Source organism: Alosa alosa, chromosome 1 (assembly GCF_017589495.1).
Source record: "Alosa alosa isolate M-15738 ecotype Scorff River chromosome 1, AALO_Geno_1.1, whole genome shotgun sequence".
NCBI lineage: Eukaryota > Metazoa > Chordata > Actinopteri > Clupeiformes > Clupeidae > Alosa > Alosa alosa.
The window spans coordinates 11069244-11094388 of record NC_063189.1 but is presented as its reverse complement, the minus strand read 5'-3'; the positions used below and the strand labels follow the sequence as shown (position 1 = coordinate 11094388).

The 25145-nt window shown below is 40.0% G+C and overlaps 3 protein-coding genes across 5 annotated transcripts; 2 read left to right on the top strand and 1 right to left on the bottom strand.

The window, feature by feature from the left end:
• Positions 1 to 429: 429 nt before the first annotated feature.
• slc25a24l (solute carrier family 25 member 24, like) lies at positions 430 to 19896 on the bottom strand. 3 transcript variants are annotated; one of them, XM_048242429.1, is made up of 10 exons: positions 19273 to 19896; positions 7283 to 7409; positions 6817 to 6904; positions 6321 to 6432; positions 5967 to 6125; positions 3630 to 3767; positions 3425 to 3529; positions 2735 to 2902; positions 2428 to 2566; positions 430 to 2274 (listed from the first exon to the last, which is right to left on the bottom strand). In XM_048242429.1, exons 2-10 carry the CDS (start codon positions 7338 to 7340, stop codon positions 2090 to 2092), a joined length of 1152 nt encoding a protein of 383 aa, XP_048098386.1. In that variant the 5' UTR covers positions 7341 to 7409; positions 19273 to 19896; the 3' UTR covers positions 430 to 2089. The 3 variants fall into 3 exon arrangements, with proteins under 3 accessions (XP_048098386.1, XP_048098379.1, XP_048098387.1); XM_048242422.1 differs by lacking the exon at positions 19273 to 19896 and adding an exon at positions 7513 to 7956; XM_048242430.1 differs by lacking the exon at positions 19273 to 19896 and having other exon boundaries at positions 6860 to 6904; positions 7283 to 7320.
• On the top strand, positions 8041 to 12539 carry dnajb4 (DnaJ heat shock protein family (Hsp40) member B4). The gene is made up of 3 exons (XM_048242434.1): positions 8041 to 9089; positions 9972 to 10549; positions 11173 to 12539. The coding sequence occupies exons 1-3, from the start codon at positions 8879 to 8881 to the stop codon at positions 11404 to 11406; spliced, it is 1023 nt and encodes a 340-aa protein (XP_048098391.1). The 5' UTR covers positions 8041 to 8878; the 3' UTR covers positions 11407 to 12539.
• gipc2 (GIPC PDZ domain containing family, member 2) lies at positions 14444 to 24881 on the top strand. The gene is made up of 6 exons (XM_048242449.1): positions 14444 to 15121; positions 19908 to 20093; positions 22914 to 23094; positions 23494 to 23606; positions 23695 to 23776; positions 23942 to 24881. Exons 1-6 carry the CDS (start codon positions 14852 to 14854, stop codon positions 24091 to 24093), a joined length of 984 nt encoding a protein of 327 aa, XP_048098406.1. The 5' UTR covers positions 14444 to 14851; the 3' UTR covers positions 24094 to 24881.
• Positions 24882 to 25145: the final 264 nt, after the last annotated feature.

The window sequence follows — 25145 nt, the reverse complement described above, 5'->3', positions numbered from 1 at the left end:
TTTTTGGCTTCAAGAAGAAATGGGAATTACATTTCACGTGAAAATCATCCTACCATTATTAGACATTCTCTGCCGTAAACTAGTGTTATCTTTGTAGGAAACATCTATCATTTTAACAACCCATTTTAAATTTAACTTAACTTCCAATTTAACAAGTTACATATGTCTTGCAGCAAGCCGCTGCGCCATCTGGTGGACAAGCTACGTAATGCCAATTCTGGAAATGCAGCCTAAATGATGTATGTTCTGTTTTCCTTTACTGAATTTGTAATTATGTATTGGCTGTCGTTCGTGTGTGTGTTTGTGTGACTCAAATGTCAAATGACACAAATGACAAATGAAATGGTTATGGGCTAAGTTGATGCAGGAGGAAGGAAGGATTATCTGCCAAATCATGAGAAAATAAACTCAAAAAAGAGGACCAAGGAGTGTGCGAACTTTTTTCATTAAAAACTTGACCTATTTGTTCAGCACCTGGGATGTGCACAAAGTCTCGTAAGTGAACCTAAGTTGATGCGGGCCCTTGAGACCAACATACCATAAAAAATGGCCCAGCGCCAGGACCAAAATAAAAAAAAAATTCATAAAAAGCTAGTGGGGCTATGCTCACCAAGTTTCATGTGCCCCGGTGTTTCGGTGTCCCAGGGATCGTTGACAAAAAATTCAGCAAGTAGATGACAGGGGAAAAAACAAAAACTTTCACAATCCCTGCTATATAGCGGCGGTCATAATTACTGTTTGACAATGCAATTGTTTATACGCAGTATTAACAGCAAATTGTAAAACAAAATAACAAAATGGCATGTGTGTGCCTGTGTGTGTGAGTGAGAGAGAGACAGAGAGAGAGAGATAGAGAGAGAGAGAGAGAATCCACTGCTTTACTACGGCAAGTCCGCAACAATTGAAATGATGCCATCTGCTGGATATGTGTATGCACACACTCTAGGCCAGAACACCAGGGGCTTTTCTCAAAGTCAAGGATGGGTCCTTCAAAGCCGCTCTTTCAAGGATGTTACGTCATCAAATCTCGCCAAGCACTGTTCCAATGTCAAGGGTGCTTTACAATTCTATCAGGTTGAGTCCTTCGTTCTGAGATTTTCGAGGATGCATGCGTGTATCCTTTGTGTGCTTGGAACACCCACAATCCTGTGCGCACTCATGGTTTTTAATAATGCACCTGCAGCTTCCTGCACACTCGCTAGTCTGTTCCATTGTGTGTTTTCCATATGCTAGGAAGAAGCCTGACCTCGTCTGTGACGGATTCGACTCGGCAGGACTCATTCTACCAAGCACAAATCCTTGACTTTGTGAAAAGCCCCAGGTTTTCCCCGGTGGAAGGTTACGATTGGTGGATTGACATTTGGTGGATTGAACTGTTTGACTCCCTGATAAAGGTTTGATGCTGAAACGTTTCAGAATTTTAAAAAAGGTTGTAAATGAGCAAACCATGAAAAGACTTTTTAACAGTTTTAAAAAAGAGAGTGCCTTGGAGTCTTTTTGTTTTGGATAATCAATGTTTCCAATTAAAAGAGAACTTCAAATATACAGCTTTTGAGTTCAGGAAGTGCTCCGTGTTAAATATTTTGTGATACGTTGACAGTAGTTGCAGATTTGTCTTAGTGAAGCATTTCACACAAGTCTGTAGACCCATACACCCAGGCACACAGACACTCACTCACACACACTGGCACACTTAGCAGTGCATAATATAACTGGCACATAATGGCAGAATTCCACAACACATTCTATGTAGGCTATTTGGCTGTCACCAACAAAATACTTTGTTGTTGCAACCTTTTCTTAGTGAGGTAGTGCACACAAGTTTGGGACCTTGTAGAAAATATGACATATGACTTTGTGAAATTTACATGTATACATAAGCAATGTTACTGTAGTTTCAACAATCATTGCGCTACCAAGGGGAGAGTATGTAAAACTTGCAATTCACAAGCATGAGTTGCAGGGGGTGGACAGAAATTGAGAAGCATTATATGGCAACACCATGGTGGTCATATTATGTACCACTACATACATGTACCGTTTACAGTCCTCACTGTTACATTTTATGCTGTTACATCAATGGGATTGTTTACTGAGAACACAGTGTTTCAAGTTTTGCTGTCAATGTGTAGTTTAGTAAGGCACATGGGACAGCTCTTACAAAACTGGTTCCCATTCCACTGTAGAAGCCTCGTAGCCCCTGTCTTTCATAAATCCCAAGAAATCCTTGAACTAGGCCCATATTTGAAGCCTGCGGTGAAAGGGAGCTGAAAGCTAAAAGGGAAATAAATGTTAATTAACCAGCAAACTCAAATTGTTTCAGCAAATATTTAGTATGTGTTGTATAGTATTGCATATATCCTTTGCATGCATTTTAGATTTGGATGCATTGTGGATTGTTTTTGTCTTGGCAATTCATCTGACAACCTTGGGCTTGCTGCTGAGTACGAATCACTGCTAATGGATAGCTGGTGGCTTGTCCAGAGGCGAATGCCACAAAGCTGAAGAAGAACCACTTTGCTTCACTGTTGTAAGCAGGGTCCCTTTTCACCCAACTCATGATGGACTAGCAGAAAAGCATGGGGAAATACTAACATGGACAACTGTTGCTGTTTGCAATAAAATGATGCATTTTATGCACCATACCAATATTACATTTATTATTAGAACACTGAACCTAAACATTAAGTCCATATTTAACAGAGAGCAGAGAGAGGTTTAAGCAGTGACTCACCTGGTGGACTGCACACTCTACGCCAGCATAGGGTATCATGCAAAGAATGCTCGGCTTAAAACCTCTGTAGAAGGCTGCAGCAGACTCGTTCTGGTAAATGGCTCTTGCACATCTTAATACTCCACAATAGGATACTGCTTGTTGAAGGTTCAGCCGCACTTTCAGAACCTGCAAAGAAATAACAACAACCAACCAACAATTAACATTTGGTAATTGTCTTAACTTAAACTTGAAGATGTTTGGAACAATGCAATATTGATATATGATTCTTCGATAGAACCCAACTGATAAATCAGTGTGCCGATATTATCGGCCGATATTAGCTATTCTGTTATTCGATATTAGCTATTAGTGATCTATCGTTATTACCAGAACTTTTCAATATGCTAAATATTAGAGTACATTTTTATATTGTTTGTTAAATGAATACCGGCTGATTTATCGTTTATCAGTTTTTGAAATTCTCAAATATCAAAATCGGTATCGGTCAGACTCTATTCTTTAATAAAAAGGATAAAAAAAAAACGTAATTGTACATTATTTGAAAATAAAACACACATAATGTTATTGAAAGCACAAGGAAGGCATTGAAATGAGCTCTCCAATGCACCTGATGGGCCAACTCAAAGATTAACCAAGACATCTTAAAACATCCAAAAAAAATCCAGACCTGCCAATGCACTCTGATACCTCTAGAGGATAAAACACAGCATGGGCACTAGCTCCTGAAACACAACCCATTCCAAATCGCTGCTGAATAGACAGGGTTTCCCTCTGGCCCATCTGGACTTTCATCTGTTTAAAGGAGAAGGCAAATAACAGATCTTATACTGAGTGTTTGATTTGTGTGTGCGTGTGTGTGTGTGTGTGTGCGTGTGTGATGGCATAGCAACACCTGAGCATAGATGAGACACTGTAGGGTTGACTGTGGTGTTCCTTTCAGGACATTCACCATGTTCCCTTGCCACATAGACCTCAGGCCTCCAGCCTGTAGTTCTCTAAATCCAAGAGGGGCAGCTTTTGATCCATGGACCTAAAATGGAATGCATATCTATCCATAAGCACCAAGGGAAAACCCTGTTCTATACTCAAAGCTGATGTGTAACAACATACAAACATCTTTATTTGCCATCACAGTTCTCACAGTTTCTTTTTTTCTTATTATACAATCCCAAATCAGAAAAAGTTGGGACGTTGTGTAAAATGAATAAACAGAATGTAATAATCTGCAAATCTCATAAACTCATATTTAGTTACCAAAAGGACACAGACAACATATCAAATGTTGAAAATTACACATTTTACTATTTTATGGAAAATATATGTTCATTTTGAATTTGATCCCAGCAACATTGGGACGGGGGTAACAAAATGCTGGAAAAGTTGTGTAATGATAAAAAAGGAGGAATGTTTCACAAGTAATTAGGGTAACTGGCAACATGATTGGGTAAAAGAGCATCCCAGAGAGGCAGTCTCCTAGAAGTAAAGATATAGGGGTATGCATCACTCTGTGTAAACAAATGATGGACAAATTATGAAACAATGCCATTTTAATGCTTTTTAACATGAAATTCTGAAGTATTTGGGAAGTTCATATTCTACAGTACATCATATCACTAAAATATTCAGAGAATCCAGAGAAACCTTTGCAAACTAGGGATAGAGCTGAAAAACAATACTGGATGGCCGTGGTCTTTTGGATCTCAGATGGCACTGCATTAAAACCAGGCCTGTTTCTGTAAAGAAAAAAATTCTATGGACTTCGGAAAACCTCTGATAACCATTGTCTATGAGCACAGTTTGATACTCAATTCAGAAAACTTTACCATGCAACAGGCAAACTTTTATTTAGACACGATACAGAAATACCACCATCTTATCTGGGCCTGAACTTGTTTAAAATGGACTGAGGTAATGTGGGAAAAGGTCCTGTGGTTAGACCAATCAAAATTTGCAATTATTTTTGGAAATCATGGACTCATCTGGGCTAAAGAGGAGAGGGCCTATCCAAGCATCCAACCATTCCAACTTGTTTTGGTCCTCAATTCGAAACCCAACATAACGGTGTGGAGGTGCATTAGTGCCTACAGCATGGGCATCTTGCACATCTGACAAGGCACAATCAGTTCAGAATTATGTATACAGGTTTTGACCAACATACTGCCATCCAGGCAATGCTTTTTTCCATGGGGTACTTCCTATAAGATTATCTCTCAATGCAAATCAAACCAGCTATTAGGCTAACTGAAATAAAACCATGCCAATCTCTAGGTATGGTGAAGGGTATGTGATGATGTGGGGCTAATTTAATTCCAAAGGCCAAGGGAACTTTATCAAGATGCATATATCCTGAATCCATGAAATAACTGGCCTTTAAAATAAAAATCTGCCAATGGGAATTTAACACAGGGGTTTCCTTACTTATGCCCCCTGTATTTTAAGAAAAAACATTTATTTATTTACAATACATTATTCATTCACAAAGAAAACTGGTGCCCTTAAAGGTTGGATTTGTACTCGTTTTTTAATTAAGGTATTAAGATCAATTTCCAAAAGATTTTTTTTTATTCCTGTTGTATAAAGAACCATTTTGAGAGCTGTGATGGTAAATAAAGATGTTTCCATTGATTATTTAAAAAGGGTATGAATAATTTTGGACAGACCATTTTTCATAGAAATGTTAAAAAAGATGACAATGCTTTTTTTTATTTTTATTCCATGTTTCTACCAGATTGTCATTTTCAGTCAAAACAAACATATTGATAAAGAGAAAATCAACATTAAATCAATATTTGCCAGGGGTATGAATACTTTTGTTCTTAACTGTATATTGGTATTGGTATAGTTCCCTGTAGTTACCCCAACTATTCATTTTGCATATTGGAACCCAACAACAACACAAGAACAACTTTTACAACAGTCACCACAAATATTGCCAAAATATATTAGTCAGCTGGGTAGGTATAGTCACAACTTTGCTGATGCTGGTGTCTAAAAGGAAAGTGCGTTGACTGTAAGCCGATAAACTCACTAGTTTCAGCTTTAGACAAAAGTCTGCAATATACTTCTTCAGGCATTAAGAGCGTTATGCTCTGTACATAAACAAACAATATTACATGGTAGGCTGCATACATTTCCTTTTTGCGGTCATACTCATTTTTTTCTAACTAGCCACACATTATTAACACTTCCAAAAACTTGAGTTTGAAAAAAGCAAAACGCATGAGCTCACCTGAAGCAATGTTTTAAGACGATCAATTGGAGCAGTTACTGTTCTAGACACAGCATCTGCCAGGCCCGCGGCTAATACAAAGTTTCCCCAAACAGAGAGGTCTGCATCATCCTGAGTCATCTCTATGGGCATGGAGTGACTTTCACCAACATCAAACACCTGCAAAACATATTGGTAATCTTAAATCAAGTTACATAGTCATATTTATCAGCGGATAGTCATCCTTTCACTGTTAAGACACAGTTAACAGAATACATTAACCACACAATTCAATCAGTGTGGTTATAATGCACAAGATTAACGAGACACCAATAGAGAGAGTTGCAGTGATAATTCAAGACAATGTAGTCTTACCAGGCTGTGTCTCCAGGATGACACCAGATCTTTAATATTTTCTGCTGGATTAATTATAATGTGATGTAGGAATTCTCCCCAGTCAACAGTCATTGAACGGTCTTCATCCATCCTAGAAAACAGCAATGTGTGTGTGTGTGTGTGTGTGTGTGTGCGTGCGCATCAAAATAGATTTTCAGTTCAGTTTCACTTCATTTCAAGAGTGGTTGCAACAACAAACATAAAACACAGGATCATGCTGGAAATGTGAGTGGCATGCACACATCACCAAATCAGCTAGGTTACAAATCAGGCTAGTCACACATGTGTATAATAGAGTAATTATTTTATTTTACACTATCAATGCCATAGCTGAAAGTTATGTATTTTCTAAATGTTAATGAGTGTCGCCATTTCAGGTGGGTAACAATATGATCTTCACCACTGCCTGGTCATCATGGTGATATATAATTATCTAAAGACATTAAAGCAGGAATTAATTGGAAACCTTTCATACATTTGAATGATTTTCTTTGCATTTTGCTTTGATATTACCACACCTAACTCCTTGAATAGATCAATAATATCCTCTTGGTCAATAGCCCCTGAGTAAAAGGAAAGAAGATAAGAGAGTAAAAGATCAATTGCATTAACTATGAGCATGGCACAGATTGCAGTCCCCTTGCAAATTACCCATTTATCACCTTTAGAATTTAAAAGCATCCATTTCTGCCTCCTTCATTCACCATCTAACACACTGGGACAAGTACACAGAATTCTTTCAACCACCTCAACCACCTCAACTATTTGAATATATTAACTTTAACAATATTAGGAGTAAGCATATTACTGAGATGAGAACTTCATAAACTATTCAGTAGGCCTGAAGTAGTCAGAATAAACTGCTACATGCTGCAGTAGTCACATTAACTGCTGCATGCTTCAAAAATGAGTGAAGGAAATATTATTTCTCTGAAACTCACCACATTGATTTTTGTCAAGTGCATGAAAATGAATTTTCCATTTCCTTTCCTTGTCCATGATATAGCCCAAAAACTCTTCGTAATCTAATCGGCCATCCCTGTTTTGGTCGTAATTTTTAACAATGACCTGCAAAAAAAAACCCAGATCACTTCTCTTCTGCCATGACGTGTTCTAGCTAAAATAAAATACAATTAAATAAAATAGGCCTACGTTTGCCTATAGGCCCCACCTGTGATTTCTCATCAGCTTGGGTAACACCAATTCTTTTCATTTCCTTTTTAAGTTCTTCCACCGATACGAACCCATCATTATTCTTGTCTAGCTTTTTGAATAACTGATGAAACTGGTCCATATTTCTGAAATTTCTGACGCAGAGTTAACCGAATTAAACACAACAACAAACTCCGTGTAATGGTGTTAGAGGTGAAATTCCATGTCTTCTGTCGCTTAGCCTGTAGTTGAGGTTACAATGGTTTTCTTGATGGCGCCGCTGAGTCATCTGCCTATCTGTTAAGCTATTGGATGCGGGGCACACACTTGGAGCAGCGTGCGAGCTGTGCTGACTGGAGCCTGTTCTTTGCGCCTACTTGCAAAGGAGTTTGCATTCCTCTTGTACAGCAGGTGGCACTGTAACTTCATTTCACCATGTGAATTCTAATGGGATGCACGCTTTCCGCCATGGTTAAATCCAAAAAATATATTGTATCAGCGTTCTGCTTTTGTTGAGGGACAACACATCAAGCCATCCATGCACCAAAGATCCTTAAGGGAACGCCCTAAGGGATAGGGTGGAGTTAGAAGGATCCAAAGGGCCCTGCACTGACAGAGGCCCCCCAAACATCTTGATCAACATCGTTTCAGGGGCCAGAATGTCAAGTCTCAGCCCTAACTGGAGGTCAGGACATTATCGGGCCAGCATAGGCTACAGCCTTAATGCTCACACACTTGAAATATACCTGAAATGGATTAGGTAGCCTACTTTTTTCTCACTAATAGGCCTAATTTGTCAAAAGTATATCTAGGTTAAAGGAGTTTTTTTTAAAACGTTTTTTTTTTTGCATGTGATGTTCCAAGTCTCCTTAGTCCATTAGCTATTGGCTGTAGTGATGCTCGGTCTCGTCTCACTATGACGGCCCATAGCCTACATCCACCTTTCACGTTTCGTGTGATTGTCGGCTACTAATAAAGGCGGAACCTGAACTATTGGGCATCAATGGATGATATCGCAGTCACCCGAATATGGGAAATGACGTGCCTCAGCATTTACTTTCTAGAAAGAGCCTCTAGATTCCAACGAGCAATAGGTTACATACAGGGGAGGGAGCGATGGCTATTTAAAGAGGGTCATAGGAAGGGAAATAACACGAGGTCCAGAACGTTGAGTAACCGCTTCTAAACATATCAGAGGAACCGGCTGCTCAACGGGCGCTATTAAGCAGCATTCGCCTCTTGACGCCATACCCCCGGACTGCCCCTGAACACTGATTTTTTTTCCAGGACACGGACCAATATCTTACTGTTACGGTGAATCCTACTGTTACTGCCTGCAGTGTCGAAACATCAGGTTCCATCCGGCGTGGGGCCACAGCAGGGAAATGGGGAAAGATTACTACAAAATCCTGGGCATAGCCAAAGGAGCTGGAGACGAGGACATTAAAAAGGCATACAGAAAACAAGCTCTGAAATGGCATCCCGATAAAAACAAGGCTGCCAATGCTGAGGAAAAATTTAAGGAGGTTGCCGAAGCATATGATGTCCTCAGCGATCCAAAGAAACGAGAGATATATGACCAATATGGAGAGGAAGGTAGGTTTTTAATGTAGGCGAGATTAATGTTATGTTTGTAGATGATTTTAGGACCAGTTTGATGCTGTACCAGTGAGGCTAGACAAGGGAGTTCATCCTTCACATCCGACATTGTTCATACAGATACGTGGTGAATAATCACAATATAGAAAATATGTGGCTGAGGTAGGCTACAATGTAGATCTTGCGAATCATGTAATAGGTAAACAAAGAGGTTTGTTGAAAAATTGTGACAGTTTTGTTGTATGTTCGTCTCGAGTCTCAACACGGCCTAGGCAATTCTAATAGAATGACCAAAAAAAAAACCTTTGCTCTAACCTATGCATATCATAGATATGAACGCTGAACAATTGACTTTGGCTTGGATATAGTCTTTTTTAAAGTGAACAGCTCACCATAAAGCTGCCAAACTATTTTCATCTAGATGTAATTATACCCCTTGGCAGGGATGTAGTGGAGGCTAAACGCAAAATACGCAATTTACCCACCTCTGAAATGTCAGAAGTAGAGTTTATCCACCTCTTATTAGAGTTTATCCACCTCTCCAAAGAGTTTATTCACCAATTGCAACTTTTAACAGTCAAAAATCACACTATATTATCCACATTCACAATACTCATCAACACTCTAGGATTAATACCACTATTGTTATAAACATTGGACAATAGCCTCCACCATCATCAAACATGTTCTGAATGCCATTTTAAAAATCAGATACCGCATGGCGCAGTCCACCTCACCGTGACCACAGAATTCATAATTTACCCACCTCTTATTTTACTCCCTGCCCCTTGGATATACTGTATTCTTGAAGAAATTTCAGAATGCTGTGGGGTTCCATTTTTCAATGTCATTTGTATTTTCCTATATTTCATTGAATAGGTCTCAAAGGTGGAGGAGGACCCACAGATGGGCAGGGCACCAACTTCACCTACACCTTTCATGGGGATCCCCACGCAACCTTTGCAACCTTTTTTGGAGGTGCCAACCCATTTGAGATATTCTTTGGAAGGAAAGTCAATGGGCGAGATGATGATGATATGGAGGTGGATGGTGGAGATGCTTTCAGCTCTTTCCCAGGCTTCAACCTGAACGGTTTTCCACGTGATCGGCATGTGGGCCTAGGTGGGCAGACCAGGCGCAAGCAGGACCCAGCAATCCATCATGAGTTGCGGGTATCCCTAGAGGAGGTGTTTCACGGGTGCACCAAACGAATGAAAATCTCACGGAAACGCCTTAATCCAGATGGACGTAACTTAAGGACTGAGGACAAGATACTCACCATAGATATAAAACGTGGGTGGAAAGAGGGCACCAAAATCACATTTCCCAGAGAGGGTGATGAGTCACCCAACACCATACCTGCTGATATTGTTTTTGTCATCAAGGATAAGCCACATCCACACTTTAGACGGGAAGGATCTAATATAATTTACCCAGTACGGGTCAGTCTACGACAGGTAAGAGGCACTTACACTGAGATCAGTCAAATTTCCCTCAATGGTCTGAAAACCACCAGGATTTCAATATTGTGACATGACAGTGTCAGCATCCCGGTCATTAAGTCAAGTATTCAGTCACTTTTTGATGAGTTTGGAAATTATCATATTTGTAAGTGAACAGTTCTGCACTACAACTAAGTGATGCAGTTGGTAAAATGGCTCGCCTTGTCCATGGGTTGCATGGCTTTGAAATAACATACTCCCTTGAGAAAAATGGTATGTGCAGGCAAAGTTGACGGGTTAGTTATGCAATAAGCTTTCAGAAATGTGAGACTCTTTGGGCAGTGCCAAGGGAGAGTAGCCTGCCCACTCACTGGTACTGTGAGATGATCTTATATGGTTAGTTCACTGGACTGGGATTGGTCATTAATGCAATCCCTAAAGTATATTCTGCCTTAATTACACATTCACTACCTCTGAAATACAAGATGTAAGTCTATGGCACTATTATAACAAAGACTGTTACACACTAATGTGTTTATATTTGTCTAATATTAACCATTGAAATAGTGACCTCAGGGCTTTATTTTTGTCCATTCCAGGCCTTCCTAAAAATCATATTTCCATTGTTTGTCTTTCAGTCACTGTGCGGGTGCTCAGTCACTGTGTCAACAATAGATGGGAAAACTTGCAACATGAAGATCACTGACGTCATCAAACCTGGCATGAGGAAGACAATTGCAGGCCAAGGACTTCCATTTCCAAAGAACCCAGAGCAAAGAGGGGATCTGGTGGTGGAATTTGATGTGAACTTTCCAGAGAGTCTCCCCACTACCGCCAAGGATGTCCTAAAACGGCACTTGCCAACTTCATAAGGCAGATGTGCAATCTTGAGTGATCCCTGTTGGCTGTAGTGCATGCAGCCTCGTTCATGGACAATGTTCCTAAATCAAAGTTAATCCTGATCAAGAATGTGCAATTTCTATTTTGTATCTACTCTGTTGTTTTTTTTTTTTAATACTGCATGTTACAATGGAGATGAAAGTTTAACATAAAGTCTTGAGATCATGCTGGTCATTTATGGGTCATCCCATGTTAAGTCAGACAATATTTGACATTCATGGCTTTTGTCTTATTTTTATAATAATATATGTCACAGTTTCCTACCTGGAACTAAAAACCAAACCATGGTAACAACGAGTTACGAGTGGTAACAACCACACTTTGAAAATATAGTTTAAACTTTCCAAATAGGAAAGTTAAGAATGTTAGGCCTGCTACATATTAGATTTACAAAATGTACTAAATTTGGCCAAAAGTTATCTGCACTCTCCTGATTTAAGTCAGCTGTTATCATTAAGCTAAATTATTGATTACATTGTTGATTCTTAAATCCGGGTTGTTATTTTGTGCTGTGTCAAATATCTGTTGCCTTTTAACTCTTCTTGTCATGTCTTTTTTTCTTCTCTTCAGTTGTACATGCACATATAGTTCTTCCATCTCTGCTTGGCCAGTTACAATTTAAAGCACCATGATGAAAACCTTTCTGTGTTTCTAAAGGCCAAGGGCCTATAAGTATTCTTTTATAATTCCCATGTTATTCTTTAAATAAAAACATGGTTTCTGGACATCAGAGAACTGAACAGACCTAGGTTTCAGTCTTCCTGTTTTTCTACAAGAGTATCCTGTATTTGTGACCTCTGATTGGTTCCTTATTTGACCAACTGGCTTTCATAATGGTCTTTTTAATACCTTGCTTTGTGTTAAGAGATACTGTATGTGTTGTTTGACAGGGAATATATAAAAAGTTTACCCTGTAAGCTCTTTTTAACTCGACATGGAATGATCAGCTTGTACAAATGCTTCGTTAGTCTTTCACACAAATGTTGATTGTGATATACTGTGGATACTGTGTGTCTCACACATGAAACAGACCATTAAGGTATTTGAAAATAAAGTGCAAGATACTGTATGTTTTAATCTCAGCATCTTGTGGTGTTCACAACAATGAATATTTTTTTCTATTTAAAAATAGAAAGGTTATGGCTTAACAAAATACATTTTAACAGTGTTTTAATTGTGCTATATGTACTATATAAATTAAACTTACTTATAGACTTACTTACTTAACTGCTTCTTGTCAACCCAAAAAAACAGTTAAAAGTAAACTAAAAAGCTTATTAAAAACTCTAGACCCATGAACCCATAACATGAAGTTCTTAAACCTTTGTCATTGATGTAAAGCATGTGGGCTGTATGATTGCAGAGAGACATATTGTGTAAATTCAGTCATCACCATGTACATCAGCTTGTTACCAGTACTAAAAATATTTAATAGACAAAGTGACTGCCCAGGGTGTCCTCATTCCTCAGTGCAAACTTAATTGTTTAAGCATTTCAACATTGTTAATTCAATGCACTATCAATACCTTGCCCAAAGTTAAGAAAAGGGTGATGGAATACTGATAGGACTGATTTTACTAATACTGAATTGATAATTCAGACCTTTCACTGATATTAGAATAGAATAGGTCTTTATTGTCATTTTTCTAGGTACAACGAAATTTGAAGTGCTCTCCAGTCAGTGCATCATTAATTGAGTCCAGAAAAATAGAATTTAAGTGCTAGTACTTAGAATAAATAGACACATATAAGAGTATTAGCATCATAAATTGGGCAGCCGTGGCCTACTGGTTAGCGCTTCAGACTTGTAACCGGAGGATTGCCGGTTCGATCCCCGACCAGTAGGCACGGCTGAGTGCCCTTGAGCAAGGCACCTAACCCCTCACTGCTCCCCGAGCACCGCTGTTGTTGCAGGCAGCTCACTGCGCCTCACCTCACTGTGCTCACTGTGTGTGTTTCACTAATTCACAGATTGGGATAAATGCAGAGACCAAATTTCCCTCACGGGATCAAAAGATTATATATACTTACACTTACTATAAACAGTATGACCATCCTACAACATCTACAGACACTATACTAAGGCCCAAAGTAAACCTAAGAAATCACAAATAACTGGATTCTGATGTAGTGTGAGTCCCTAAATGATGGCATTTATGTTTAAGTTTTTTTATTATTATTGATATATCTTTTTTTAACATGTAGGCCTACTCTTTTGTAAGAACTTTGGATAGGCCTACCAATAACATATCAATACATGAGACCACTTCACACTTTCTTTTGCATTTGGTTATGTTCAGTCATTCAGCAGTGCTGCTATGAGATATTTTCATTCCAGAGAATAGCCTATGGTAGTAAAACTTTAAAATAGCTCTGAAATAATGTGAAAGAGTCTACTGCTGCCTCCCCTCTACCAGGGTGTAGCCTACCAAAGAGGTATAGCCTACCAGCAGGTGACGCTCTAACGTCCGTAGCCTTGCTTAGGCTTTACACTGTCTTACTTTATTCAGTTATTGTGGCAGGATCATACTAATAGAGAATGGATAAAATGCCTTTTCTTGAAACACGATTGGCTATAGCCTGTTGGGACAATGAGGGTTTATTTTTGAAATTAGACTATTTATGAAAATGTAGGCATTTTGGGCAATAATCTCGGAAATATAAATAAGCTATTATGGTTATGGAATTTAGCAGACCTTTTTTTAAGCCTACCAACACATGTTGCTTACAGTTGTGACGTTATTGGTGAGTTATGGGTAGGCTACCCTATCAATTGCAATTCACGTGTTTTATGTAAGGTTTTCCTTAATAAACAAGTAAAAGATGGGTTGACAACTACCCCTTGCTTAGGGCCTCGAAAGCGAGGGGCATCTACCAACATTCAAATTATAGGCATATGTGGCACACGCCCACTTTGATGGGCAGGGTATTTTGTGTAGGGCCCACAAATTTGAAGAGGAGTTTTCAGCTGAGACCTACACTAACCCTGTGACTAACTAAAAAAGTGAAGGTCCACAGTTGCGTAATAGCCTATAGTGCATCGGCTAGCTAGCCTACCTGACACAGGTAAATAGTTTCTGTGTGACGTAGGCTATAGACTGTTCACTTTACTGTTCTCATCAGGACTCAGCACACTGCGCCTGCGTTCTCAGCATTTTGGAACAGTGTCGCTATTGTTTGCGAATCAACAGCTTGCGAACATAGTTTATGGTAGATAGGAAACCAAAAAGGTATTTGACGTCGCTATTTCAAAAGTATTTTATCCTTTAAAGTCCTTTTCAGAGCTAACGGAGAATCGCCCAAGTGGAGTTTCAAGCGTAGGAAAAGGAAGATTTGCTACAGGTTGTTTTCAAATGTTCTAGATCGGTCCGCGTAGGCTACCTTCGTGCCCCCTGTGGATTTACTTGAACAGCGAGAATGCCTTTGGGACTGAGGAAAAAGAAAAACAAATCAAAAGAAAGTTCTAATTTGGTTGAGAATGAAGAGGTTGACGGAGTTGGAGGAAGCGCCAGCAAGTCTTCCGTGAATGGTGGCGGATTGCCACCTCCACCTGCCAGCCTGCGACCGAAACTGGTGTTTCACACTCAGCTCGCCCACGGGAGTCCTACTGGCAGGATTGAGGGATTCACGAACGTGAAAGAGCTTTACAGCAAAATAGCCGAGGCGTTTAATTTAAGCCCACCAGAGGTAACGCATAGCCTATATTGTTTGTGTATGACAGATCTAAGCACTAGCAGGTGTTTTAGGGGTTTCTGTTGATCTTTACTAAACTGTGAGCTGTCTGGGGAGTGCTTTTCATTATTTGCCCGAGGCATGAGGTGTGTTCGCGACAGGCGCGCCCTGGCACAGTAGGCTAATCCACGCATGTAAATGAATGATGACTGGGTGAATCTTTCTGTCCAAGAGGAAGCAGCAGACATACAGTCTTTATAACCTTAGAAAAACACCATGAACTTATATACCCCCTACTATTTTACAACATTTGCCTGAATCCAATGTGCCATATAGGGGCCTAAATCTGAATTTGTAATGGATAGTTACAGTAGCCTATCTATTTTGCTATTTTTTTTTCACAAGGTCATAGAACTTTTAACTTTGAAGCTATGTAGAGAGCTTACAGTCTGCCTGATGGGTTTGATTCAGACACTGTCAACAAGTGAATGTTTCAAGCCAGTGTGCAAAATGAGAGGTCCTTTTGAATTCTCTTTGAGTGACATGGCTCCTTTGTTTGCCGAAGTTGGACCAGATAGACTGAGCAGTCTGTTCCACTATCAGCCTGTGCCACATTTACCCCCATTACATATACACACTGTCCAATTTCACTTGGAGGATTCAGTCTATACACTAATGTCAAGGGACCGGAATCACTTATTCCAGGTAGACTGTGATCCATCAGGGAGTTATATTTCCATGAGTTAATTAATGACGAAATAAATTGCATGGCATTTGGCACCAGCATTTTATTTGAAGTGGTGTGTGTATACTGTAACTGAAGTCCTCATCCCCACAGGAAGTCCCTAACGTCCTGCCCAGTAGACATAGCCTTAGACTGATAAAGACCACTTCCCTGCCTCTCTAGGGATCTATACCAGCCAGCACGCTCTCTTTTTTGCTGATGTATTTGGGGGCATGCAGGCCTATATGAGTGCCTCTAATTGAAGATATTTGACATAACAGAAATGTCAGATGCTTCTTTTGCTATTTTTTTATTTGATCCGAGAGTGTTTCATAAACACAAAGCACCTCAGGATTTTTTAGTTCTTCTTAATCTTGAGTTTTATGGGTTAGACAGATTGGAAACAACCTATTTTTGGCAGACTGTAACAAGTCTAATTCTTCCTTTATCTGTCATGTACTATAGCATAACTAAACATGTGAAAGTCACCTCTATGACGGCATGCCTTCGTTGACCAGTCCAAGGGAGAGGACCAGGCAGGTGTGGTCCACCGCCAGGCAGGTGTGGTACACCTGCACAAATTGGTTTGTTTTACTGCTTAGGGCAAAGTCTGTTTATGGCCTCGGAGACTGACATACAAATATGTGGTAACATGACTCCCAAGCATTTTAGGTCTTCAATGGACATGGACTCACCCAGTCATTTGTTTAGTGTTTGAATGTTGAAGTAGACTAGTTTTCTGTACAGATCCACCACTCTGTTTTCATGTAGGTCTCCTTTGTTTTTGAATGAAGGCCCTCTTTGTGCAAAAGCCTATAGTAGTCAAATGGTTAGTTTAATTCACATCCCTAAAAACACTAATTTAACAAAAGGTAAACATGTAATTGACATGTGAGTCTACAACAGATTGCTTAGGATTTGAAGGTCGAGTTAAATTATCTCTCTGTTAAGACATCTCTGGTTGTTGCTTTTAGGAAGCAGTGAACACGTGATTATAATTCTGCAAATAAAATATTTGCAAAGCAGCTGGAAAGATGCTTTCCACAAGAGTTGGTTTTATGGGATGTACACTAGTGTGTACAGGGCTTCACTGGTTCCTGTTGTGTGTAGGGCATGCAAATAAATTTATTTAGGCCTGAAAAACTTTTTGATGTAAAGCTCATATGCTAAAAGTGTTTTGAAGACATGTTGCACAAGTAGATTTTTAGACATGATTTAAAGCCAATACAGAACTCATCCTGAGATATGAGATGTGATATCTGATTTGCTGAGACAGTAAAAAGGTATTGCCAATTTTATGTTGATTATTTAACCTCACCTACCTCTGCTTGAAAGAAACCATTGGAAAGGCATTTCAAGTGTCAGCATGCTCTGATGTAGGCCTACAGGTTTGCACAGCATCAAGCAATTCTCAGGTCTGTGTATTCCTGTTTGTGTGTGTGTGTTTCACCCTTAGCTTCTGTTCCCAGTTGTTTATAGGTGTTTATTTCCCTATATTTCCCTGTTTATTCTTTTCCAAAGAATAAATAGTTGACAAGTTCTTGCTTGGCCAAGTTCAAGAAGAACGATCATTTTCACTATGTGTATTTATCAAGTGTTATAGTAATAGTTATGGTTTTGGAGAGCATCAAGTGAAATATGTAGACAAATATGGGAGATAAATATTACCTAGATACTTATTCATTGTTCGTCCTTTTTAAGTTCTCCATTCAGGTCAATTAATAACATTGCATGTAAGGTGTGTAAAGTGCCCGTTTCATCACTATATTAGCCGGCAAGTCAAATGGTTTCCTTTAATGATTGATTACATTATGACATGACTTCCTCTTAAGAGAATGTTCTCTAGTTACAAAAACCTGCTAACTTTTGTTTTGTCAGCATTTACAGTGTTGCAGCTTTGTTAATCATTAAAACCTTGATCCTATTAAAGCAAATGTTTTACACCTTATTTTTCCTATGATATTAATTCACAGCCTTTGTGTCCCTTTGTTGGGCCTTTGGATAGGCTCATTCTTTTGTTTCTGTTCAAAAGAGAGAGTTTGAGTGGTGTCCGCGGTCCAAAAATAGCGTCCAGTTGCCAAAGAAACCAGTCAGTCTACAGCATGAGGGAGTTAGTAGAGCTGTCAGAGTAAAACTGTGATGAACATTATAATTTGAAAGTGTCAGTCCAAATAATTTCCAGATAATCAGCAGAAGATTTTGCATTTTGAATTACTGATGTAATTTTAGGTATGTTTTCTGGGCCTTTTGCCTTTTATTCAGGTAGGACAGTGAAGAGTGACAGGAAGCAAGTGAGACAGAGATGAGGTGAGATTGGGAAATGACCGCAGGTCGGGTTTAATTCCAGGGCCCTGTGGGCACTTGGACCTGAATGTGCACGGATGCTATAGCAACTTGGGCCACAGCCCCGATATGATATGTTGATATGTTCAATAAAAAAGGAGAGAATGAATAGCGACATGCCATGTACTCTACAACTGATATCAAATGGTTGGTTCTGGGGATGGACAAACGTAGGGTCAATCCTTGTGAACTAATCCACTCAGTTTGTCCAGACAGGTTTCAGTAACAAAAAAACAGTTTCAGCTGTCTGGAGCTGAGCTGGAAAGATTTGGCAGAGTTCATTGCTCGGCTAACAGCGGGTTATGTTTGTGAGAGAGAGTCAAAGTCATACAGGAACGAGGAGGTGCAGTAATCACCTGAGCTGTGCTCTTCTCCCAGGCAACAATGTGGGCTGTGCCTTATGAAGAAAAAAACATAACTGCCAGTTGGGAACCAGGGAGAACTAACTGTGTGTGTGTGTGTGTAGAGTGAGAGAGTCAGTGTGATGTAAGATGCTTCCTTGGTAACGGCGAGAGTAGGCGTCTGTCGTGAAACCACCCACACACTTGCGCACAAGATGTGCTAGCTTTTGCAGTTTGCCAGGATTAGGCTGTGGAGTAGCCCATCTACTTATTCCACCCACCCCCCACCCCCACACAGCCTGTTTGTGTTTCTGTCTCCCTCTCCACCTCCTTTTCGCCTTAGGGATTGACACGGTCTTCGTACCTTTATGCGTTTTCTGTTAGACCCGTGACTCTTTGTCATTCTGTGTTTCTTTCTGTCTCTCACTCCCTCTTTCATCTCATCTCAGTCTCTTTCTTCTATCACTCTTCCATACTCTCAAACCCCCCTGTCCCCCAGCTCTCTGCTGCTCCCCCTTAATCCCAGTCTGTTTTTATGCTCTGGTAACCCGGGGCAACGCTCCTGTGTCTGTGTCAGCTGATGTGTCCACAGCACCGGCTGTACACAACACAAAAGGGGCCGAGAAAACAGGCTGGTTTTGTCTGGAGCCTCTGTGCCACCAAAAGGTTCTGCGCTGAACTTGCACACAGCACCGGTCAGCTTTTCCCCCTACCGGATACAATTGCTCTTTACGTAACTGATCAAAGGTTAGTCTTACCTGAAAAGTCCTCCAAAGATCTTTGGTCAGGCAAATGCCATAAAAAACATCAGACTCCCAGCTGTCAGCATAGACTGATCATAGTGATTCTTGTTGCTTTGTGGGTCTATATTGGTTCTCTTGGAGGGAGAGTGGAATAACTAATCTTCTGGAAGTTTCCTTCCTCCTGTGCTTTTTTTACTGCCCTCTTCATTTGCTACCAGGACTTAAATTGGGAAACAACTGTCATGTTGCCTCTGATCATGTTTTGTGGCCCCCTCTGCCAAAAGGTTACGCTCTTAGGTGTGATGCCAAATTTCTGAATCAGAGGCACAGCCCAGAAGGTCACCTTATCTGCTGTTACAGGATACACTGAGAGAGTGTGGGGTGCTGTTGATCACTGCATAGCTATGGTGTCAATGAAACAAAAATAACACACACACACACACACACACACAATGCCTGTATCATCCCATTTCATCCCACCTCTTGTGAAAGTCCCTATTACTCATGCCCTCAAAGCATAGCATAGGGTACATACAAGTACCATATTCAACCTCTTGCCAAAACAAATCAGGATCTTAACTGTTTTAGTATTAGATGGAATTCAAGTTATTTAGATCTGTGAAACTGAACATGCCTCCCTTTTCCCACAGATTTTATTTTGCACCCTGAACACCCACAAGATTGATATGGAGAAGCTTCTGGGTGGGCAGATCGGCCTGGAGGATTTCATCTTCGCTCATATCAAAGGGCAAAAGAAGGAAGTGGAGATTTTCAAGGCCGAGGAAGCCTTGGGGCTCACCATCACAGATAATGGAGCTGGTTATGCCTTTATCAAGGTACTTTGAGATGATCCTCCCTAAATATACAGCTGGTCTATTCTTAGGCTGATATGAACACAAATTAGCTGTTAACTAGATGTACCACAGAGCGGTACAAAATATGACCGCCGCCCAGTCCAGCACATTTTTTCCACAAAAAGAAATCACGCTGAAAGGCCTATATGATTATAACTGTCTCACTAAATTGCATTATCCACACTCAATTCTCACTGGTATCTGCTAGACAACAAGTACCAAAACATGATTAGTTCATAGATTTCACATGTAAAATTAATTTTATACAACCCCACCTCCATCTTGCCTGTTTATAATTCTGAGAAATTCTTGATTGTTTGTGTTATGTTTATGTTATGTGTGTGTGTGTGTGTGTGTGTGTTATTGATGCATGCGCGTGTGTTTGTGCCTGCGTGTATGTGCCTGTGCATGCAAGCGCACATATGTCTACTGTGTGAGTATGTGTCATGCATTATGATTACTGTGAATGTATGTGTGTGTGTGTGTGTGTGTGTGTGTATCTGTTTGTGCACATGTGTGCACATGAAATGGGTTAACATGACCCCTGGAGGCAAACATACGGAAAAAAATGGTCATCCTAGGCCCTACAGTTCTCAAGATATTCACAGAGAACTGTGTCTGCCCTACCCTCCTTTCGGGGGGTCCAGTCCAGCGGGGGGGCTACAGATCAAAACAAAAAATGACGGTTCCATGCTATCCATGTGGAGGTACATGCCCACCAAGTTTCGTGTACCCCGGTCTTTCAGTGTCCCGGGAATCCTTGTTGGTGTACGTCACTGAATGTACACATAAATTATTTTATTGTAAGGCCCCCCATGAACGAAAGTACACAAAACTTGGCATGCATTCGGAGGGTGTCATAATGATCCTACACTTTTAATTTTGTGCAGTTTTGACCTTGTCAGCCAGAGATATTGTGATGAAAACACCAAATGTTTTGCTTTTTAATTTTTAACTAGGTGGCGCTATACATGAAATAAGTGGTAATGGGATGGGTTGACATGCCCCCTTAAGACCAACATACATAAAAAAGATGGACCTCCTAGGCCCTACGGTTCTCGAGATATTCACAGAAAACGGTCTCCGGCCACCTACAGGCCAGTTGGTGTATAGTAACATAAATTAATTTATTGTGTGGCCCCCCATGAACGGCATTCCACAAAACCGCTTCGCTGCGCGGCGGTCATAATTAGTATGATATGGCATACTAACTAACAGCTAATGTGCCTCCATGTCAATCGTAGAAAAATCACACTATATAAGCACTATGTGCTTATATAAAATACTGTCAATATGTTTCCCCACAAAGGGGTGAGTAAAAGGTATGCATAACAAATCAGTTATTTCAGTAAACATTGTTTTGATATTGGTAAAAGAGTACTGTGATGTGGGTGATGGCAGTATTTGAGTCTAGATGGCTGTTGGGTAAAAGAGGGAAAGGGTGCCTCTCTGTGTTGCTCAGGGAGCACTGCATTCATCACACATGACTAACCTGTATTTGCATCTTAAAAGCAATGGAAATGTTTAAATAAAACATTTTCCGTAGCCTTTATATTGAAACATTTGCATGACCATGCTGTGGTAATTAGAAGACTGCATTGTAAATTAGTTTCTTTTAAATATATGTTCCAAGCATGAACACATTATTTTTTCTTTTTCATTTTTCTTTATAATCCAACTATATTTATTATCGTCACCTTAAAAGTATGAATTATCAAGAAAGTTTTCATTATAGCAAATAATACATCAATATCACATTTGATTTGTAATATATTGAATTGTTTCAATCAAGGCAAGCATCTTATATTAACAACTGATAACTAAATGTACCGCAGAGCGGTACAAAATATGACCGCCGCCCAGTCCAGCACATGTTTTCCACAAAAATAAGTCACGCTGAAAGGCATATATGATTTTAACGGTCTCACTGAATTGCATTATGCACACTCAATTCTGACTGGTATCTGCTAGACAACAAGTACCAAAACATGATTAGTTCATAGATTTCACATGTAAAATACATTTTATACAACCCCACCCCCATCTTGCCTGTTCATAATTCTGAGAAATTCTTGAATTGTGTGCATGTGTGCGTGTACATGTTTATGTTTATGTGTGTGTGTGGGTGGGTGGGTGTGTGTGCGTGCGTGCATGTGGGTTTGCCTGTTTATGTGCCTGTGTGTGTGCATGTGCATATATGTCTACTGTGTGAGTATGTGTCATACGTAGCATTACTGTGAATGTATGTGTGTGCGTGTGTATCTGTTTATGCACATGTGTGCATATGGAATGGGTTTACATGACCCCTGGAGGCAAACATACTCAAAAAATGGGTCATCCTAGGCCCTACGGTTCTCAAGATATTCACAGAAAACTGTGTCTGCCCTACCCTCCTTTCGGGGGGTCCAGTACAGCTGGGGGGCTACAGATCAAAACGAAAAACGATGGTTCCATGCTATCCATGTGGGGTTACATGCCCACCAAGTTTCGTGTACCCCGGTCTTACAGTGTCCCGGGAATCCTTGACGAAAATTTGGACATGCGAGAAAAAAAAAAAAAAATCTGACTAAACCTATATGACCGCCGTTAGCTGCGCGGCGGTCATAATAATCACTCTTAACATGACTTGTGCTACTCATTGGTAATGTTTACTTCTACTTCACCTTGTTTACTTTTGTCCTGACTTATTTGTATAATCCAATCGACTGCATTGTGACCCTGTTAAGGATATGTTCACTGTCTGCATGACCCACACTGTGGATAATGATTTGTGTGTATGATATGGTGTTTGTGTGTGTTTAGCGAATTAAAGAGGGCAGTGTAGTGGATACCGTGAAGGTGATTTGCGTGGGTGATCACATTGAGTGCATTAATGGGAAGAACATTGTGGGCACCCGTCATTACGAGGTGGCACGCATGCTGAAGGAGCTGCCCAAAGGAGAAGCCTTCACCCTCAAACTGGTGGAGCCCATGAAAGCCTTTGGTAAGTTAGTCTAAAGGACACAGGACTATTAAAGGAGAAATCTGGCGAGTTTTCACATACTATAGTTCTCCATTTTTCAAGGTCACCGAGTACTAATGCAGCCAGGCAGCTACAGCGCTACACTCTGGGGGCATGTCCAGTGTACATGCCCCCAGAGTGTAGCGATGTAGCTGCCTGGCTGGATTAGTTGCTGGCTGTAGCAACTCGAGCTAAGTAAAACCGATTGTTTTTGGGGTTTTTTCCGTACCGACAGTACTTGGTGACCTCGAGAAATGGAGATCTATGTGAAAACTCGCTGGATTTCTCCTTTAATAATATAAACTATCCTACTAATAACTATTATTATCATCATTTTGTTTGGAAATAACAGCATTGCTTTATAATGTCTTATGTTTGTAGATATGTTGGAGCCCAGGTCAAGGGGAGCCAAACCTGCTGGGGAAAACAAAATTGCCTCTGGCAGAGGAACCTTGAGACTGCGCTCTAAAGGACCCGCCACGGTTGAGGAAGTGGTGAGTATTACTGGCAGTATTCATTGCTCTGTTAATTTGTTAGCGCGCCATCATTTCATCTTTGATGACTGACTTGAATTGTCCTCAGCCAACGGAGTTTGAGGAGAAAGCGGTGAAGAAAGTGGATGATCTTCTGGAGAGTTACATGGGAATCCGTGACACAGAGTTGGGTAAGTGGCACTGGCTGCAATTCTGGGACTTGGTTTTTGGTTCAACATCCTGATGTTTTACCATAGCAAGGAAGTTGGAGATCATGTGTATGGTTTGTAAGTGCCATATTCTAGCTAATGTAAAAAACACACAGGAGTTCTGAGACTCTGCATTCTATTTTTCAGCTGCCACCATGGTGGAAGTGGGTCGAGACAAGAATAACCCAGACGAGTTTGCAATGGCTTTGGATGAAACTCTCGGTGACTTTGCCTTCCCAGATGAGTTTGTGTTTGATGTTTGGGGAGCCATCGGTGATGCCAAGCAAGGACGCTTCTAAGGCCCTGTGGCCCTTTCTGACTGACTGAGTGCGGTCAATGGGATTCTGTCTTGTGTGCACACATAGAGTGTAGTCCTGCAATAGTGATTCTCAGACATCATGCTATATTCCAAGTGTACTTATACCTGAGCTCTGATCGGCACAATGGACCCTCACTGAATATTCATTATGCCTCTGCTCTGGCATGCGCAAATTTCTTTGACTAAATTGAACTGGAGGAATTTTATAGCAAGGGAGAAATATATTGCTTTTCTAAGTTAAGAATGTGGAGGTTCAGCAGCACTTCCGTCCAAGTCATCACACTGAAATTAGAGTCCGCATTTGTTGTATGGTTTCACATTTTCACTTTGTATCTGATGATATCCCCAAGTCTTACTTTTATCTGCACATTCCTAGCAAACAACAGCTTTTTCCCCCTTAAATGTTTTATGTTTGTATTGTTATGATATCTGCCACAGTGAGTAGGCTAGCTCACACTAGCTCTGGATTTGTGGGAAAAGTATGATAGTGGTGGTTCAGTTAAATTATATAATGTGAACTTTTGTTTAGTGTTCCTGAAAATATGATTTTGTAGAAATTTAGCCATGGAAGGGGGATAAAAAGGGTTTTTTAAAACTAACAACTTGTTATTGTTTTTTGTACATAGTGCTGACCTATAATTTTGATTTGATAGACAAACGATTATATTTTTGATCTTTTAATTTATTTGTTGATTTAAATGGTTATAAGATGTATGGAAAAGGAAAACATTTTTATTGTCAACAATTAAATAAACCTAAGCACTTGAAGCTGTATATTTTCATGATTACATATGCATTATAGTTTAATTATCATCATGCAGTGCTGTTGGCCAAAAGCAGATTTATTTTTGAATAGGCTTTTGAAAAAGCATAAAAAAAAAAAAAAAAAGGGTTGACTAGAAGGAAACTGACTGACTGCATTTCTAGACGGGTGGTCTTTCTCTGGTTAAAAGTAGAGTTCAAGCATCAATATGGGCTGAATGGTTTTATGTGTAACTGTCTGAATTAAGTTTTCAAATGGGATTCTCACTT

Coding starts and splice junctions, on each gene's coding strand:
- slc25a24l (XM_048242422.1), bottom strand. CDS start 7,635: ATGGACCAGTTTCATCAGTTATTCAAAAAGCTAGACAAGAATAATGAT. Junction 6,905..7,282: donor ACTTGACAAAAATCAATGTG/GTGAGTTTCAGA, acceptor CCTTTTACTCAG/GGGCTATTGACCAAGAGGAT. Junction 6,433..6,816: donor GCAAAGAAAATCATTCAAAT/GTATGAAAGGTT, acceptor GCTGTTTTCTAG/GATGGATGAAGACCGTTCAA.
- dnajb4 (XM_048242434.1), top strand. CDS start 8,879: ATGGGGAAAGATTACTACAAAATCCTGGGCATAGCCAAAGGAGCTGGA. Junction 9,090..9,971: donor TGACCAATATGGAGAGGAAG/GTAGGTTTTTAA, acceptor TTCATTGAATAG/GTCTCAAAGGTGGAGGAGGA. Junction 10,550..11,172: donor TACGGGTCAGTCTACGACAG/GTAAGAGGCACT, acceptor TTTGTCTTTCAG/TCACTGTGCGGGTGCTCAGT.
- gipc2 (XM_048242449.1), top strand. CDS start 14,852: ATGCCTTTGGGACTGAGGAAAAAGAAAAACAAATCAAAAGAAAGTTCT. Junction 23,095..23,493: donor GGAGCCCATGAAAGCCTTTG/GTAAGTTAGTCT, acceptor TTATGTTTGTAG/ATATGTTGGAGCCCAGGTCA. Junction 23,777..23,941: donor AATCCGTGACACAGAGTTGG/GTAAGTGGCACT, acceptor TCTATTTTTCAG/CTGCCACCATGGTGGAAGTG.